The sequence below is a fragment of the Serinus canaria genome, chromosome Z (assembly GCF_022539315.1).
Source record: "Serinus canaria isolate serCan28SL12 chromosome Z, serCan2020, whole genome shotgun sequence".
Taxonomy (NCBI): Eukaryota; Metazoa; Chordata; class Aves; order Passeriformes; family Fringillidae; genus Serinus; species Serinus canaria.
Genome location: NC_066343.1, coordinates 28,500,238 through 28,519,574, shown reverse-complemented (window position 1 = coordinate 28,519,574; position 19,337 = coordinate 28,500,238). Strand labels below are relative to the sequence as shown.

Below are 19,337 nucleotides of genomic sequence, written 5' to 3'. Positions count from 1 at the left end.
GCTCATGCGTACCACAAGTTTGAGCAATAATATTCTTCTGATAATGCTGATAAGTGGCATCAATTCCCTCTGTTATTGTTGTGGAGTGATTTAACTGGTGTGTAATTCAGTTTCTTTACACACAAGGAAAAATTAATATAGCACTTACTGGCTCTTGTATTCAGTCATAACAGCAGTCAGTCAGATCACTGGTAAGGCAAGCTGAGGGCTAAAAGTGTGAAATGGCAGGGATTTCTCATCCAGGTGTCTTGAGTAATTGAAGCTATCTACAGAGAAGTCTTGCTGAGTAAAAAAGGGCAGAATATTATTAACATCATTACAGCCCTTAAAACACTGAATGAATGAATGATAAATGTGTTGAGGAGGATAATAAGTCTGGGTGAGTATCACCTGTGGAGATTCCTTATTGAATAACTCTGCTTAAACCATTCATGTATTGATGGCTCTGACTTGCACATTTGTTGCCCTCCTGGCTACTGCTGGAGAGTTGGGCAGTCCAACGCTGAAGTAATCTGAACTAGCAGTGTTGGCTACCACTTTGACTATTCCTCTGCATTTAGGTCTTCCATGCATGAAAGGAGTGCAGCCTTCTTCTAGCTGTCCTCCTTCAAGTGCGAACTCCAATGACAGCAGTGTAAGGGGCTCTCCACAGCAAGCTGGGCACGTACCTTCCAGGTTTCTGCAGGCTGTGCTGAACAAGCTGCAGCAGCAGCATGTGGTTAAGCTGATGCAGGGCACAGTCTTTATCCTAAGGAGCCTTATCTGAGTTGCTGTCCTGCAAATTGATTTTGGGTGGAGGTATCATCTGCTGCACCTGGACAAGTGGGGTTGAAGCCTCTTAAATATTGATGAGGAGGGGTAGCTGGAGTCAGCAGAATGAGGAGGATTAGGGCTGTGGTGATTCTACCTTTTTTGTGGTGTTGTGTGTATACCTATACCTACCTTAGGTTCTTTGCTCAATCTGTGCTGGGGTTCCTAGGCTTTATCTTCTGGGGTACAGCTGTAGATCAAATGTTTGGTGGAGTTGCAGTGATCGTGATGTTCAAGAACTACAGATATTTATTTCAGGAGTCTTACTTGTCTCTCCCTGATTGGCTTGTTCTTGCAACTGCACTGACATTGCTACCTACTGGAGTTTTGGCTGTTTCTATTTCTGTTAAGTGTTCCCGCTACCAGCAAGGGACTTTCATGTACTTGCTGCTGCTCCTTCTTTGCTTAGAAATGTCTTCAGCAGCCCTGGCATGTTCCTACTGCGTTAGGACAGCTTCTCAGCTGGAAAGTGCTATCAGTTACCTTGTTCACCAGCGCAACTGGACATGCTCCTAGGATCCTGGAAACAGTGCTGTGGATGTGATACAGAGGAAGGTGCAGTGTTGTGGGGTCCACAACTACACAGACTGGCTAAAGGCATCATCTTTGTATCATCCAGCTTGTGTTCCTGAAAGCTGCTGTAAGGAGAAGTATTCTCACTGCAGGGGAGACTTAGGCCATGTGGAGCAGCTATCCGAGGAAGGCTGTCTAAAGAAGCTGGAAGACCAGTTGTATTTTTCCATGCTGTGCATTTTTTGGTGTTGTACTGTGCTAAGCATCTTGGAGGTCTTGGCTGCTGTCAGCAATGGTATCCTCATGAGATGTCAGCCATTTCATAAACTTCATGTTCTGGACTCATATATCTTCTCACAGGACTATAGGTACTAGCTGCTTTGCTGCACCTGCTACATGTTTTGTCAGCTTTTACTACTTTGTTGTTGGATTGGAACAAAATTTTTAAAAAAATTATATAAATAATAATTGTAAATCAAACTAGCTGATCACTGTTGGATTTTTTTTTCCTTTAGTGTCGTGATCTTAGATCAGTTCTCCCACAGGTTTCTTTCAATAAGCACTCTGTATCTGAAAATTTTCTGGGGACAGGTCTTCAGCATGTGCAGACACAAAACCACTGTATGTGAGTGCAGAGAAAGATGTAAGGAAAGGTGTATCTGGCTCAGGGCAACTTGTTGTGAGGTCATGAGCTGCACTTTTGGACTGAATCTTAACTGTATTAGAATCTTGGAGAGCAATTAGTGTGCAGATTCTTCTACTTCCAAACTTGCATTGGAAGCTTTGGTTTTCCTATAAGAAGCCCTTTGGATAAAGTTTAATATTTATTTTTCTTTTTCTTGCTCAAATGCTGGTTTAAATAACTCATTCTTCAATGAAAATCCATGTCAGTCTTTGAAGTGGCATGAAGGTACAATCTAAATAAGTTTGACAGCAACAGAGTAAGTAATATGATGATGAACAGCAGGAGGTAAAGCAGTCTTGGGAGTTGCACAGGAACAATTCCCAAATAATAGAGCAAGGAAGTCTGTCTGTATTCATTCATTTATTTCTTGACAGAGCAAGGAAGGAGTCAATTATTTTTGCCAGAAAAGTAATGTGGGGCCATGTGTGTGCTTGAATTACACTAGAATTACACTGCTTTTTCTTAAGGTGTGTCTGCCCTTCTTACTAAGTCCCCTTGTTACCAGTTTTCTGCCAGTCTCCCTCCAGCCTACATGTGCTGAAAGGGACTAAGTTAGCATGTGGAGTACTCATATGCTTGTTTATGTCAGTGCTGTTGAGTTTAGAGAGGTGCTGGCAAAGGCTCTGCTCTGCCTGTGTTGGACTGAGCAGTATGTGCTTGTATACATGTGTCTGTTTGGGAAGCGTCTCAAGCCCCTCTGCTGGCCTGGGAATGCTTACTCCAGCAGCCTTATCCTTTGGTAAGTGTATGCAGGACATCTCCAGGGCCTACAACTGCACCACATTAGCTTTTACTGGACTAGAAACAAGGAAAAGGCCTGGGTCACAAAAACTGCTGGACCTGGCAACTTCCTTAGTGATTGAAGTCAGTTCAGTCATTGCTGCTCTAAGTTTTTTACCAAACTTCAGGTAACTTAGTGCAAATTTCAGACTCTAAATCACCAGACACTAATTCTCATCAGCAGAAAAGAGAAAAAAACAGAGAACATTAGGTTAGTTCTTGAATGCTAATTATTAGCCATGTGAAACAACAAAGTGAAATATAATGCAAAGCTTCTCCAGTAAAAACAAACAAAAAAACCCAAACCAAACAAAAACACCAACCTAAAAACCCCACCAAAATCCAAACACCTCCTTCCAAACCTACCTCAAAAAATTAAGGTATTGCTTTAGATAAAGGAAATAACTAATTCATCAGAGCAGTTCTTAAATAAAGAGGGAATGACATGGGATGGGTGTGGCAATGAATGAAGTTTGTCTAGTTTAGCACCAAAATAGGGATTTTGTGGTACCCTGGCACATAAATGTTTGTAATGGAAATTATTGTTATGACATTACAAAGATGCAATGAAAACGAAGTGACAGCAACAGGCCCAGGGAGAAAGGAAAGCGGAAGAATGGAGTAGGTAAAGTACCTTTTTACCATTTGCATTTATTAAGGAGGTTATTATTCTTCTCAAATCTTATACCTTACAACTTACTTTACACTTTCTGAGCCAGAGTCTCTTAGAGGGGAATGCCCATATTTTTCATCACTAAGCAGAAAGTAACAATTTCAAGGAGATTAAAGAGAGTTACTTATGTGGATATCTTCCTCTATTCTATTCTGTCATTCACAATTCCCTCTATTTTTACTGCACTAAGAAAATAAAAATATAAATATGAAATTAACTGGACATTAAATATATGAAATAGCTTTTAGTAGTTATTTTTTTTCCCTTGCATATTCTTCCCTGTAGAAGAGCACATCTTAAACCTGGTAATAAGTTATGAGGATGCATGAGACAGACATAATCTGGCTGTAAATGGCTGATAGTAAAGTAGAAGACAAAACAACGGGTTTATTACCCTTTGTTGTCTGGCAGTTTGAATACTTCTGGACAGGAATAACTTCTTTTGAAATAAAAATGGTGCTATTTCTAAGCAAGTGCACTTTGTTTCTATATTGTAAAATACATAAATCCTTGGGTGCTATTGCATTCTATGCATTTTGTATTCTTCATTCTGAAAGGATCACCAGCTGTTTTTCATAAGCTAAAAAGAATTAGCAGCTGTATAGGAAGGCAGCAGATGACTTACAGTTAACTTTTCTGAAAATTGTGTTGCTTTTGATTTGAAAGGGAAAAACTGATATCCAGTGCAAAGCTAGAAATATATGCTGTGATTACTCTTTTACAGAGCTTTTATATATAAATATATAGATAGATATATATCCCATATATTCCATGCATGAGCTAGTGATTATACTGTGATATCTTTTGTAGAAGGCAATAGTCAGAAAAGTAGAATTGTTCTGAAATGTAAAAGACATTATTGCAGCTTTTTCTCAACTGTCTCTCTGTCTTTCCCTCTTTCTAACTTTTTTCCTAAGAACTCTGTATTTTTTCCCTTTTTCCTTTATTGTGAATGATGGCTTGATTTAACTCTGAGTAGAACATAATTCAGCTTCTGAATTATGAGTTGTTCTTCATCAAATCTCTTGTCTTTTCAGTTCAAAATTAAATTCTGTCTCACAAACACAAAGTAGAAAATTTAGGCTTTGCTAGAAGGTGATTGAAGACTCAGTCCCTGCCTATCTTACATGGAAATTGTTAAATCAGTTAAAATGACTCTTTAATTGAAATTATGGCTTTTGTAGTCTGTGGTAGAGTTGCACTAAGTAGAGTAGCAGGAGGTTTTAGAGCTACACTTTGTATTTTCTTGAGAAATTTGGCTTGCACATCTAGGTTAGCCTCCTTCCTACAAGGTGGAAATACACAGGGTAATAGAGAAGCTGAGAGAAGAAAGGGAGCCTAACTCTAAAATATCACAGTATCATCCTGGAAGACGATGCAAATAATTTTGACCTAAGAAGTACAGAAATGAGCTGGATAAGTATTAAATTATGTCAAATGATCAGTATTCATTTACTAAATGTTGTAAAGTGAAATTCAATTAGAGCAAGTAAGTGATTACATTACGTAAAGCAATTTTTAAAACTGGGTAATATGATAACCATTTATTACATTAGGTTCAGAATATTGGATATTGGTACTTTTATTAAATTCATGGAAATGCTTATGATGGACCAGTTAAAAGAGTTTGCAAGTGAAGCCACTCACTCACTCCTCCTTCTATTTCTTTTTAGTATTGAATGTGTTGCTACTGCTTTCAAAGCAAAGGCTCAGATTTTACTATGACATTGTTTTTATAAGTAAAATCTTGTAAACAGTACTTGTAAAGCTAATTGGTAAGATGTCCAAAACAGGGGGAAAAGGATCACCAATTAACCATCTTAGCAGAGGGGAGGCAAGGGGAAAATCTGAGTGCTAACATATGTATAAATAAATATCTTAGTATCTTTCTATAAGATTATTTTCTATTTTGCAGACAAATAGGATGAAGCAATCAGATTTAAAGATTTTATTAAGACTTTTCTGGAGGATGAGAATGTGATTTCAACTTCTATGTGTTGACAAGAGGGTCATATTTTTTCATATTACTCTGTTAGTGCATTTTCCTGTGACTATCCTTGACTAAGGCAAAAAACCATTTAATCATATTTCTTAAAGTGTCCTCTTCTGCCACTCTGCCATTCATATTGAAGAGCTGGGTTGGAGGTATAAAAAATATTAGAAATAGGATCCATTTTTAATGGTCTTTTTTGTTTTTCACTGCACTTAGTGAAAGAATATTTGTCTAAGGACTCATATACCAATTTATTGCTTCAATTCAGGTATTCTTATAGCCAGAACTTTTTAATGTCTTAAGGAGTGCGTGCTTACTGTATGAGACAGGTGCAAAATCCCTAGGAGCCTATGGAATTCTAAAATGTATCTAAGTGTGCAATTTTATGCTGATTACTTGCAAAGCTGTGTGGTAGAAAATAGCATTCCAAATTTTAGGCAAGAGTTACTGTGCAAGTGGCTCAAAACCATGTGCAAGTAGAAAAGGTAGGACATCTGAGTATTTTAGGACATCTGGAAATGTTATTTTAAATATGTGGAAAATTTCCCTTGGCTGACAGAAATAAGAAAAAAAAACCTGATGTTTTTGTTTTGTTTTGTGTGGTTCTCTCCTGCTTTGCAAGATTTTCATGCAGGAGGAAGCTGGAATGTCTGTGTGAGACAACCTCTATATTTCACTTAAAAAAGAGTTCATTTTCTTACCAAGACAGTTTGGTCTAGGTGGAAAACAGTGTAAGGGTGTGTTAAAGGTTGTATGAAAGACCACAAAAAGATAAAATAAGAAATTAAACAGGGAGAAGAGGCAGTGACTGTTGGGCTCTAATTGAGGAGAAAATGCTGAGAGAAAGTAGTGCAGTAGGGTAAATGCAATAGCATCAGCTACACAAAGAAAAAGAATGGAAAACAGAAGTTTATTTTTCTGTGTCTCAGTAATCATAGTTGTCCAGTGCTGCTAATAATTTGAGGTTAAAATACTCCCCACAATGAAACTTTGAGATTGTAAAACACGTTCTTTAACCTCATGTCATACCAACTGCTGAAATATCTAGCCACAGGATGCCTGTCTAATTTAGCATGGTTTGAATCTTCCCCCCCAAAATTTATTTTGAAGTTATAAAATGATGAGCTTTAACATTCTATTAAAAAAAATCCCACATGTAAATAATCTTTTATGTATGGTGAGCTGTATTTTTTTACCATGTAGTGTGGAAAATGGATTAGCATGGGACAGATAATCTACAAAGTGAAGTATTCATTCATAAGTACCTCATTTAGCTTTGCATTAGGGTGGGGGGTGGGAAAGAAAGGAAAAATGTACAGTAGGCATAAAGAAATATTGAAATTCAAACTAGGTTTATATAGTATATATGAAAAAGGACAATGAAATATGATGGCTATTAAAGAAATTTCTTTTAGCAGTTTCAATATTTAGCAGCCCTGTCTTATGCAAATTTATAGCCATTATTATCTCCTAGCCTAACTAAAGGATCAGAATAGACTAAGCAATTGATGACCCTAAATTAATACCATTTAGTAATTTCTATAAATTATTTTCATACAGTATATTTGCAGTGCCTTGTCTAGACTGGAGAATCTTATTAGTAAAAACACTGTCACTCTCTGAGCTAATAAAATCTCTGGTGACAGTGCATTCTTATGAGTGGAGGACACTGGCATCAGTCTCAGCTAAGGGAAGAAGAAAACCACAATTAAAATCCAAATGAAACAGAGCAAAAGCCAAAGCCCAAAAAACCCCAAACCACCACCAGCAGCAGCAGCAACAAGAAAAAGCAGAGGAAAAGCTTTTAAAGCAGGAGTGGATCAAAATTATTCTCTCACTCAGCCCACTGGTGTAATGAGGGCTTGGGAAGCCCAGGCCTCACTGACACTTCTTCTCCTGCCTCATTTTTCACTTTTTGGCATGTGGTATCAGCTGGCACATGCCCTCTGAGGGTAGTGCAGGAGTATGACAGCATCTAGTACAAGTAGCATCCCTTCCCTCCTGATACAGTCCTGACCCCTCAGGGCTTTTCATCCTTCCTTGCATTAAAAGCTTTTCTGGCTGCTGTTTACATGAAGATTAATGGCTTAGGCATCTGGGAGGTCTGATTGAAATGTACAACAGGATCTCTTCAGGTACATTTAGAAAGAAGCAAACCCAGTCTTGTTAATAAGAATAAATTCTTTGAAACTTTTCTGACTAAGCAAGATGAGAGGATTTTGCAATTTACCTAGATGTTTCAAAACCACCTAAAGAAAATGGTATGGGCAAAATACTCTCATGCTGATAACAGGCAGTGCTGAAAAGCTGCTGTGCCTTCACACGGCGCCCCTTCGGTACTATGGTCTCCTTTAATCATGCCAACAAGAAATTGGTTTCAGCAGTGGGTCCAGGTTTCAGAGGACAGTGTCTAGCTGTGACTTGCTGTCCTTCCTGCATCTCCCTTCAGACCAAACTCGCACAAATCGGGCTCATGATGCAATATATGACTAGCTGATCAGAGTCCAGCAAAACAAGGGACTCTGTTCTACTGTGCTAGGTGTTTTACTCTGGGATAAGAAGAAGGGAATTTGGTACGTTTCTTCATTTAAACAGACTTTTCATCCTGCATTAGGCAAAACTCCAGGGAAACAACCTTTCCCCACCCTTAATTAATCCAGAGAGTGAACAGGAGGATGACTAGACAGATGGGACATAATTTGAGTATGGAAAAATTGTCATCATCCCTCTTTAATTAGTGTTATAGGATGGCTCTCTTCAGATATAAGTAGATATGACAAAGATGTGTTTCACATATTCAAGAGGGTAATTAAACTGCCACATGCTCAAACCAATATACATACAGATCTGATTAAAAAGCTGACTCTCTGAAAACAATGATGGATGAGGTTTTAATGCACATGGGTATTAGGAAAGCAGCAAGAAGGGATTGCTGTGAAATGAATTGCTGCAGTCCTTGTCTGTAGAGGGAAAAAGAAAAGGGAAAATATATTAAATTGAAAAGAGGGAAAGGCTGTAAGGAAGAACTGAGGACACAAGAGGATGAATTCATGCTATATAGTTTAAAATAATGCTTTAATTATAAAACCAGAGGAGAGCAGGCAGGCTGTATCAGCCATCTCTGAATAGTTATGCAGTATGCACCATGCAGACTTCTTTTTCCCTTCCAGACCATATGGCTGCTCCTCAAGAATGTGTAGTAGGTTAGGAGTGTGTATTTCTGGAGATGATTTTCAACATTTGCATAGAAACAGGGGAAAAGGAAACGTAGTCTTCAGTTTCTCTACCAAGGCAGGAAACTGTTTTTTGGGTTTCTGGCTGTTGTCTCTGCCTTGCTGTTTACAGTGTTTTACTTAGCAGTAAAACCTTTTTTCACCATTTTAAAGAAAAATCAATGAAATTTATTTTTAGTGTATGCAGCAGCACTTTTGCTGATTGAATTCTTGGTTTAGCCTGCTTTCCTCTGGTGAAATCCAGAGGACTCTTGGATACAAGAGTCTCTTGGATGTAAGTAAGAGTACTCTTGGGTGCAAGAGTAGGTACACAGAGGAAGAAGCCTGCAGAACTTCCTAAGCTGTTCTACAGTTATCTAGTAGATGTACATGATGCATCTACAGGTATACTGGCTCATGTAAGTTGATTTTCTGAAGGCTGCTCCCTTTATGAGACAAACCTTGAAGCTGGTTTGCATTTGGTTTCCAACTACTGTCACAGTGTTGACAGAATGGCCATTGCGACTCAAAATCACAGGATAAACTCTGTCTAATTGCTCTGAGGTAACATGAAATTGACATCTTAATGCAACACTAAAAAAGTTGTGGAATGACCTCAGTAGGCAACAAAATTAAGGGAAAAAAGGACTTAAATATGCTCATGGTTCCCTGCCGAAATATTGAAAAAAACTATTTGCATGAGAGAAAGTCAGAAGAAAAACAAATGCCAGTTTTGTTGGTTAGGGGAAAGGTGTCATGCCAAGTTTTTGCCCAGTCATATCGTATTCTATTTTCACTATATCTGCTAAAATGGACACTGTATCAAAATAAAAAACTTGTATGGGAAGTGATGGTGCAGTTGCTTTTATCTGTGAGATGTAAAAGGAGGCAAAGCAAACGGTATAATTTTTGCTCTTCCACAGATGCTTTCTCATTCAGCACTCTTGAAAGTTTTCCAGCTTCAAATCTTATCTTTTCTCCTATGGTGAATCTTGTTTCAAGGTGCCACCTCGCCTGATCATTTCCTTTTTTTAAAGTGAGGTGCTAGTTTGAAAGCAAACCAGTGGGAGATCGTGAGTCACAGGTATAGTTTAATAGGAAAATGGAAATAAATGGAATAATACAGAGACACTGAGAGAGTCAGGGTACAACTGGACACCCTGTTGGTCAGGGTGGTGGCAGCAGTCTGATTAAATGGTGGCTGCAGTCCTGTTGAAATGGTGGATGTTGTTCTCTTGAAGCAGTGATACTGTAGAGGGTTTCATCTTCCTCTGAATGTCCAGCGGTGGTTATGGAGCTCTTGTCCCCTGGAAATTCAGTGGATAAGGCTTCTTGTGGTGTTCCAAACATCAGATCATGTCCACATATGAATGCTTGGCTCCTCCCCCTGGGCAGAGCATCTCACAATGAGATGATGTAATTTTATCAGTCATGCAGTGAGACTCAATGGCCCATTAATAGAAGCTATCTCCTGGAGGGAGGATTGGTTGTGGAAGAGATAAAGAAAACTGCCCCCTGGTTTTAACAGATGGTGATAGAATACATCTTACACTGTAGCCTAAGACAAGTGAATACCACACTCAGTAGCAGATAAATATTGTTTCCTGAACATATTTAGGTTTACTTTTGACTTTTTACCTACATCCCTGGCAGAGGAGTGCAGCTAATGGGCAGCTTTGACAGTGCAGAATGACCAGATGTTTTCTTCATAACTGTATATTTTACTGGAAGGCTATAGCAGTTCCCAGATTATTTTTTTCCCCTCTAAATTAGATATACAGTTACATTCTGAAGGCACAAATGGCCTGACACTGGATATATCTGAACAGAAATCAGTATCCATTAAAATTTGAGTAGGGTTAAATAACTAAAATAATATAGAAAATCCCTGGAACCTGCCTCAGATAGAAATTTCAACTCCAGACACTCAGCCAGCAGAATTACCCTTTTATTTATTTCCTGCCACTTTCATTATGATTTATTCTTTTCTATATAAATAATCTCTGCACCATACCCGGGGAGTTGTTTCATTTTTGCGAGGTAGAAATCAGTCATTTCCTGCCAATGGAAGCTCATAAAACAATATATTGACAATTACAGCCAGCTGAGCTGGTGATTATGAGATTAATTATTCTTGTGAGTGATGGCATTTAGCTGCTTTGGGTTTCCAGCTCTGTTGTGTTTGGCATTTTCTGCAGACAGGAGGCATCTGTGCAGAGGCTGCTGCAATGGACATGGGGTCAGGCTTGTGCTGAGGACTCACAGCTCTCCTCCAAATGGGCTGGGGCATGATGGCTTTCACTCTGGAATTTCCAGCTGATGGCTTCCTGACAGCTGACATTTTGTGAAAATGCCTCTAGTACAGTTTGGGTCAAATGCTATCTTTGGAAAGGAATCTCTGGGTTTTATGTGTGGATGGGAAGTAATTTTCAGTTTTATTTACAGCAGATTGCTCAGGATAGCCCACAGCTAATGGTCACTGGTTTTCCCTGCAGTTACCATGAGAAATTAATGTCATGACAGCTGTGTTAAGAAACTGATCTGCAGAAAAAGTAAACAGTCTCTCAAATATTTAGAGCCACATGCTAGTCAGTGACTGTGATAGCAGAGTCTGGCTATGTGGTGAAGCCGAAAGCAGCTTCACTGAACAGGATGGATACTGCTTTAGAAGCCAAAGGAGAGAAAATTTAAGTGACAATTTCCTTTCTTCTAGTCGGGGAAAGTGTGTGACTGGACATGTACTTGCTCCCCACCTCATAAGATCCTTGCTTTTGCGGCAGCTCTCTGGGCAGAAGCTGGTGGTGGCCAAGCCTGGGGTGAGCTGGCGGACTGTGTGCCTCGCACTGCTGCAGACCTGCACTGAGCACACGGAGCTGTGACACCATGGGGCAGCTCAGAGACATGTGCCTGAGGCACTCTGCCTAATGGGAATGCTCCTCTCAAAGAGAGCAGTGGAAGTGCTGCATTACAGGGAGCATTACAGGGTGGGGACCTGACCAAAGAAATGGCAAATGAGGATGCCAAAATCAGTCCCTCAGCCAGTTCAGGTGACTGACCTTGAGGCAATGCCCCGATGCTGAATCACATCACATGCTCTTTGCACGGCTGGACTGGCAGGCCCTAGTTGGATTGTGATGAGTCCTCTCTTTTGTGCCCGTTGTCAACATCCTTGGAATGGACAAATGCCCAGAGTTGCCATAGAAGATAAAAAGGTACAGAAAACTTCACACAATGACCCAGTGAATCATCCAAGGACACTTCATGTTCTAGGTAACCTCTAAAAAAATTAGGTTTTATGTCAACATACAATGATTGCCTGGTTATACAGATCCTTGAGAAAAGAACTGCTAAAGAAAACTTTATATATATATATATATACACATATACATACATATATACATATATACACACACACATATGTATACATATATATACATACGTGTATACATATATACACACACATACATATACATGTGTATATGTATATATATATACACATACATATACATGTATGTGTGTATATATATATATACACACATACATATACATGTATGTATCACGCACAAATAAACAAATATTTATAAAATATACATCTATATAACTTTAAAATAATATATAAGATATACATAAGATATATAGATATGTATGAAGGGAGAGGGGGGGAGTGAGAGAGGATGAGAATATATACTGAATACTTGTACCTTTAGTTGCATTCACTTCCATGGATACCAGACCTTTAAACTGGTCTAAATATCAAAGTTTTTCTAATTTCTGTTCCTTAATTTATATAACTGCCAATGAGAGCATTACAAAACATTTAGCTGCTTATTACTTTTTGCTAATGATGGCATTTGATTTATCAAAAGGTAATTATGATGAGATTTTACTGGGAAGCAAAGGAACATGATCTGTGTGGTAGACAACAGAGATCCTGTTGAGAAAGACTGATATCTGCAAATGTCTGGAGCTCTAACTTGGTAGCTGGTTTTATGTTTTCTCAGATAGATACGCATCAAGTGCTTTATATTTAAAAGGCAGTGCAAGAGATAGGGAATAGTGTTAATGTAATGAAATGCAAATTAACAATGAAAGTATCATCACTGGATGATGATACAAAAGGAGACAGTATCACCCCCTTCTCCCCTGATTGTTGTGGTGTGGGTTCAGTTTCCATTTGTATTGTTTTCCCCGTTGGTGTTGTTCTACCCATCTTATAATGTTCTCCCCATTTTGCATCCCTAAGCCTATGTTGATAGTTCAGCCCTGGTTTCCCCCTCTCCCTGAGTTAGTTCCCTCCTGTTCTGAGAAAGCTGCCAAGCCCTTGTCTCCGCCCCCGTTCCCTTAGCAACCACCCCACTTGTTACATTTTCCCCTCCTCCAGAGCCCTGTCCATCTCCCAGGGCCCTGCCCATTTCTCCAGAAACTTCTCCCTTCCTCAGAAAGTGATTTGGCAAGTGCTCCGAGTCCCTTCCTAGCTTTTATATCATTAGTTCTTGTCCATATCAGTTATATTCAATTCCCCTCCTCAGTTTCCCCCATTGGTTCTTGTACCTATGTTACACATATACTGCTGTTGCTCTTTGTTCCTTGCCTTTTCCCACCTGGATGCCCTGGAGACAATGAGACAATAAATCTCTGGATTGCACCAGGCGAGTTAAGACCCTCTTTTCTCTCTGGCTTCTCCACTTTTGCCGCTCCTCCCAATACTGCTGCCTGCTGAAGGTGCTGCCAGACGTCCCTGATGCATCCAGGTAGTGCCCCCCGCTGCTAGCTGCTGCTGTGCTCCAAGCTAGCCGTGGCCACCTCCCCTCCCCCCGCTCTCAGGGGAGTGAAGTGCACTCGACGCAGCAGCGCGGCACCTGATGTCCTTTTTTAGAGTGCAGTTGAGAAGCCTCAATATGCAAATGTTACTGGCAGCAGCATTTAGGGAGAGATCTGAGAGGTGTCTTGGGGGATGACCAAACTTCTTCAGTTTCTAGGGTGTTTGGATGCTGTATGAAAATCTTTGGTTGTCACAATGGCAGGTGATGTTTTGCAATCTGCGTGAAGTCCAACGTTAAACAGCAGAAAACGACTCAAGTACATTGTGAGGAACCTGAGAGAGTTCAGCCTCTGTGATCAGTCTGTACCAGCTGTTCTTCTCTTGAGCACTGCAGTTACCTGTCAGATAATCCTTTGCACAATCTTTAAGAATTCATGCAACTGCAGCTGGTTTTTTTTGGGTTTCTTCTCCCTTTTAAATATGCTTTCTTAACAGATGAAATATTTCCAAACCTGACATCTGGCCTATTGGAAAAAAAAAAAAAAAAGGAAAAAAAAAGAAGAGGTTTCAGCTATTACAATTGGCCTTAGCTTCCTCACTCAGTGTTTTGTTTTGTTTTCATGTGAGTATACAAGAAGTTGTTCCTTCTTTGAAAAATATTTTCTCATTCCCACTGAAAGACAAAAATTTCATACAAGTTGTAGAAGAATGACCAGTCCCAGTTATTCAAATGTTCTCTCAATTTGTCTGATTTGACCCTCTCAAAGTTTCATTGTAATTGCTGAGCCTATGCTGGGGTGCATAAACCTGTGGTTTGGATTGCAGAATGGTGACTTATGGACCTATGCTGTGGTGTGGTAACACTGCACATAGAGGAAGGTATTTGATCCTGTCCTTCCAAAAGAATGAACAATTAGGAACAAAATAGATTCCCTTATTTTGCTTTGGTCTTGAATACTGCTTTAACTGGAGACAGTGCATAGGCAGGGGTGACATTTTTAGTTAATTTATCCTTCTGAAAGGTGATTTGCCTTAAGGGAAGAATTTTCCTTCTATACTTTAGTTTCTGTCCTTCAAAAGTACGGTTCACTTTTCTGTGCAAATATTACAAGTACATAAGTCAGAAATAGCTTTATTTGACATAAAGTTGTATTTCCAAAATTGCTCCTGTTAAGGCAGAACAATTTTTAAGGAAAGCCGGGAAAGGAGTTTTCCTTTGTAATGTTTAACCTTCTTCCAGAACTTCACAGTTAAATGGGTTACATTTCCTGTTCCTACCTTAAGTCATATTTAATCAGGATTAGACCTAATTTCAAACTGAAATAAAATGCACTTGTTCTGTGAACCCCTCTGTTTCCATTTTAATCCTTCTGGTGAGCAAATCAAAGAGCAATAATTTGCCTTCATTTATTTCCTGTTGATGCCCTTCTCATCTGAAATTGCTTGTTTCTTTGAACAAGTGTTAATAAAGAAACATTCTTATATCTGGAAGAAAAATACTAGAAACATTTCAGAAGAGAGCATTAAAATGTGGCAGATTTTGGTTGTGACTGAGTTAGTCTCTGTACAGTGGAAGCATACAAATATGAAATGCTCATGTGTTACACTGGCAAGACTGGAGAAAGGGGATGTTTGACAGGTATAAGAAGTAAAGGAGTTGGACTAAAAGGCTTTGTGCATTCCCCTGCTCCCTCCTCTGTGCGACCCAGTATTTCTTCACAAACACCTGTATGGTTTGCTAAGGATGATTTTATACCTGCCAGCCAGATTTCCCCAAGTAAATACTGTTGTATTGACAGGAATGAGATGAAATATGATACATTCCAAAATTTTATCTGAAGCCACAAAGTGGAATATCTTTTCATCATAATCTTAATCTCATTCCTTGTGAAGAAGAGCAATTCCAAAAAGAAATGAAAGTATTTACTTGCATTACAGTATTTTCTTACAAAGCAGTTGGTTTAAATCCCATGTTGGGTTAAGTGTGAATAGAGGAACTATCTTAAATTGAATAGCACTTTTCAGTGATTTATGAGTGCTGAAGTTTTTTGATCTGATTAATGATTATTTCATTTTTGATCAGTGAGAGGAATCCTGTTAATAACAGATGCTGTCATGAACTGCAAACATCTCAGCAGAAATCAGGGTATTTATTCACTTAAGAATTACTTCTTGCATCTGATAAATTGATAGCAATAGTAATACATGACAGACTTGGCCAATATATCTATGTACTTACGGCAAACAGTCTTCAAGACACTTAAAGTTTGGTGGTCTTGGGAGAGGATTTATGAGCTACAGCACTCAGCAGCAAAGAACGAGTGTGGTAGTGGAAAAAAAAAAGGTGCCATGATGGAAAATTCCTTTTGCTTCTAATTTATAATTTTGTTTTAATACATTTCCCACATAAAGGACCAAACAACATTGTAAGGCTGCAATAACTCTTGACCAAATCACCAGATCCTAGATCTGCTCAGTACTGTGGAGACCAGAAGTGTCACAATATCAGCAAATAACAGAGCTTCAGGAGAATCCAGTGTAAGGTGCTTAGCATATGGCTTTGTGCTGGCTTGTTGGTTTTGACATCAAAACATTTTACAGAAAATTAGAGCTTAAAATATACAGTCATTAGGAAGATAGAAATAGTAATCTAATTTAAATCTTTAATACTAAATCAGTTATTTTTCAACTCAAGTTTTTTCTAACAGGATTGGAGATTTTCCTCGGGAGCCAGTCAGTGTTGTGCCAGGGCTAATCTTGCGCAGATTGTGTGGCTATCCAAATGCATGTCTCAAGCATGAGAGCTGTCACATCTATGGAGAAGCTTGGCTGTTTGCATTATTTTGGGATGCCCAGACATTTTTAGGATGGAACAAAAACTGCTTTACCTGAATGACAGCTATACATTTTCAATGCATAAAGACAGGATACAGAATAGTCTGGGGTGAAGCTATCAGTTCCATCTTTGGGGGAACATTGAGAAGGGATCCACACCTCCATGACAGCCCCTATGAGAGAGTGCAGAGGGGTGTCTGCTGGTTTGTAGATGTTTCACAACATTTTAAAAGTGTCTAGGGTTGCTAGTATTGGTCCCAAAAGTATATTTCACTGGTTGCTGGCTATTTGTATGTTGCTAACAAATAGGTGCATTCTAATTTAAGTATGCTAATGTAGTTTAAGTTTTGTGGGCTGAGCGGTTCACCCTTTTAATATATATGCAAGTATAATTTCTGATTTTATTTGTGACTTATACCTCTTACTCACATATAGTCCAGAGTTATTTCCTGACTTTGCAAGTCTGGCACCTCTTATGTAAAGATTACTCTTCTGAAGGAGTTACCAGTGTTCTGTTTGATTCTTCAAACACCAACACCCCTGTTTATCTATTTCCTTCTTACAGATGGATGGCTGGAAGTAAACATGCAAAATTCTGGTAAGAACACTGTTTTGAGAGAGAATTTATTTATTTGGTATCCTAATTTTTCTGTATGAAAGACAATCTTATGTTAGCCTCTCTAGATGCCTTCTTGCCTTGCAAACTTACCTAGTTCATCCTGTTAATGAAAAGGGTACGTCCATGGAAGGAGAGAAGAGATGCAGATGAGTGTGTTAGTCTCAGTCAAGTCAGATTCCTAGTGCAGTTCTGCAGCCAAAGGAGATCAGACAGACACTGACCATGTCCTGACTGGATATGAAGAGCCATCGTGTTGCATGAGGATTCCATGGTGAATGCAATTTGAATCCCTCTGGACAAACATTTATGGCAAGTGTGATGTAATTTAAGCTCTTCTCTTGGAAAATCCAGATTTATGCAACTACTGCCTCTCTGTTTTGGGAGATGAGTACTTGCCACATGGGAGAAAAGAGACCAAGAAGTGCTTTGCAGCCAAATGCATGCATAAGGCACATAGAATGCAATTTATTATTTCAAATTTGTTGTGTTCCTTTTCAATTCACTTTATATTGGTAAGATGTCTCTTAATACATGAAAGCTGTCGGTCTGTTTCTTCTGCCCAGAAAAAAAAGGCGATAGTCCCATTTGTTATTTTTCTGGTTTGTTTACTGCAGATATCGAGCAACAGCAAAGAGCAGAAACAATGGCTTTCCTTGACTAGTGGAGTTACACAGCATCACTTTTCTTTCTGCCTTTGCCAAAGCTGAAGTAATCAGTGGAACAGATTCAAATGCTCAGATGATATGCTTTTGTGCAGCTGACCTGGGTGTCACTGTGGACAGCCTGTGGTGCATTTAACTGTAACATTGCTTCACTTGCCTGCTTCTTATTCTTTTTCATTTTGAGTGGCCAGTTGAAGGGAGTCCCTAGATTTGATTGTGCATAAAAGAAATTAATGAAATCTTCACAGCAAATGCATTGGGAATTTGTTTTAGATTCTCAGGCAATCCAGCCAATCTGAACCTGTATGCCTCATTAGTCAAAACAAATTTAAAACTCTTGGTACAAACCTTGTTTATCTTGCAGTCTGCATTAAAAAATTCCAGCGTATGAGTCCGTGGCACACTATTTATAAGACATCCTAGCCTTTAGTGGCCCCTCACAGCCTTTTTGCACAGTAGAAGAAAGTTTACAACATCACGTATTTTCCTCCCAGGCTAACAGCTTTTGTCTTCATGGGCTTGAAATACTTTGATGCACCATATAATTCTTTGCTGCCTTTGTGTATGCAGGCTTGCCCATAGAGCTTGCTATCCTGGTTCTTCTTACTGCGATACAGATTTCTACTGTGTGCTGACAGAAAAATTAAATGGAAGGGCCTGCTGAGTTTGCAACTTAGCTCTTGAGATAACAATTAGAGTAGTTTGACTGTAATGTGGAGCTGTTTTGATCCTGGATTGCTTATTACCTCTTGTACTCTGAAGAGAAGGTTGCCTATTGCAGAGGGGCGGGCAACAGCACCAGCTCCGGACTCTGTCCATCCTGCTGTTTATACACCCGAGGGAAATCTAATGAGTCTTTTTATTGCCATTCTGTGTTCACCTGGTCAGACCCTAACCCTCAGTTTATAACTCCAAATTATCTGTCTGAACCATACTCAGTAGAGAATTGATCTTATGTGGTGGCTATGACAGTTGATGACAGTTCTTGTGACCCTGCAGAGTAATTGAAATATAAGGGATTTAATTAACTCTGAAACTTGCCACCTTAAGCCATCAGCTGAAGTGGTCTCCAGCTGATGGTTTCCAGGTTGTGATTTTCTGTTCATGCTTTGCTATCCAATTGGTTCTGTGCCCTTAATACAGCTTCTGCTTTTCACTTTGACAAAATATCATCACTGTGAAAAAGAGCCTCTGACATCAGACTGGGCTGAGGACTTTGGTTTCACCTGATTCCTTTCCCTCATCTCAACCACTGTTACTTTCTTTATGCTTTTCTGATCAGATAACAAAGCACATGCTGGGTAAGTGGTTGGCTGACTAACCCTTCTGAGATATCTGCAACAAGGTCAAAGGAACAATGGAAGCTTGTCTCTCTGCATCTACATGTAGTGGCCTCCTGCGGCCTTTCTGTTAATTGGGCAACAAAATTTCCCCTGGAAAACTCAGAAAAGCTGAAGTTTCTAATAGCAAATCTAAGCAAATACCTTTTACAGTCTTCGAAAAGCTAGTAATAAGAAAAAAACCCTATAAAAATATACCAAAAAGTGCAAAGGTTTCCCCTAAACTTTTTTCTAATTAAGTGTCTCACATTTTGATTTAGTGACTTCCCGCGGGTTTCCTTAGATGTCTAGACTGCAAAGCTTAGTATCTTTGAATTTTTTTCTCCTGCTTCTTCACCCCAAAAGCCACCACTCTACTTTTGGACTATTACTATATATGTATACATACACATTACATATTACTATTGCTATATCTGTATAAAATCCTACCCATTGTGGGCTTGTCAAAATAAA

At 39.1% G+C, this 19,337-nt stretch overlaps 1 protein-coding gene across 1 annotated transcript; it reads left to right on the top strand.

Annotated features, from left to right (window-relative positions):
• The first annotated feature begins 876 nt into the window (after window positions 1–876).
• On the top strand, window positions 877–1,698 carry LOC103821861 (tetraspanin-3-like). Its single transcript, XM_009096799.3, is given in 1 exon segment — window positions 877–1,698. A coding segment is annotated over 1 exon segment (822 nt).
• The last annotated feature ends 17,639 nt before the right edge of the window (window positions 1,699–19,337 follow it).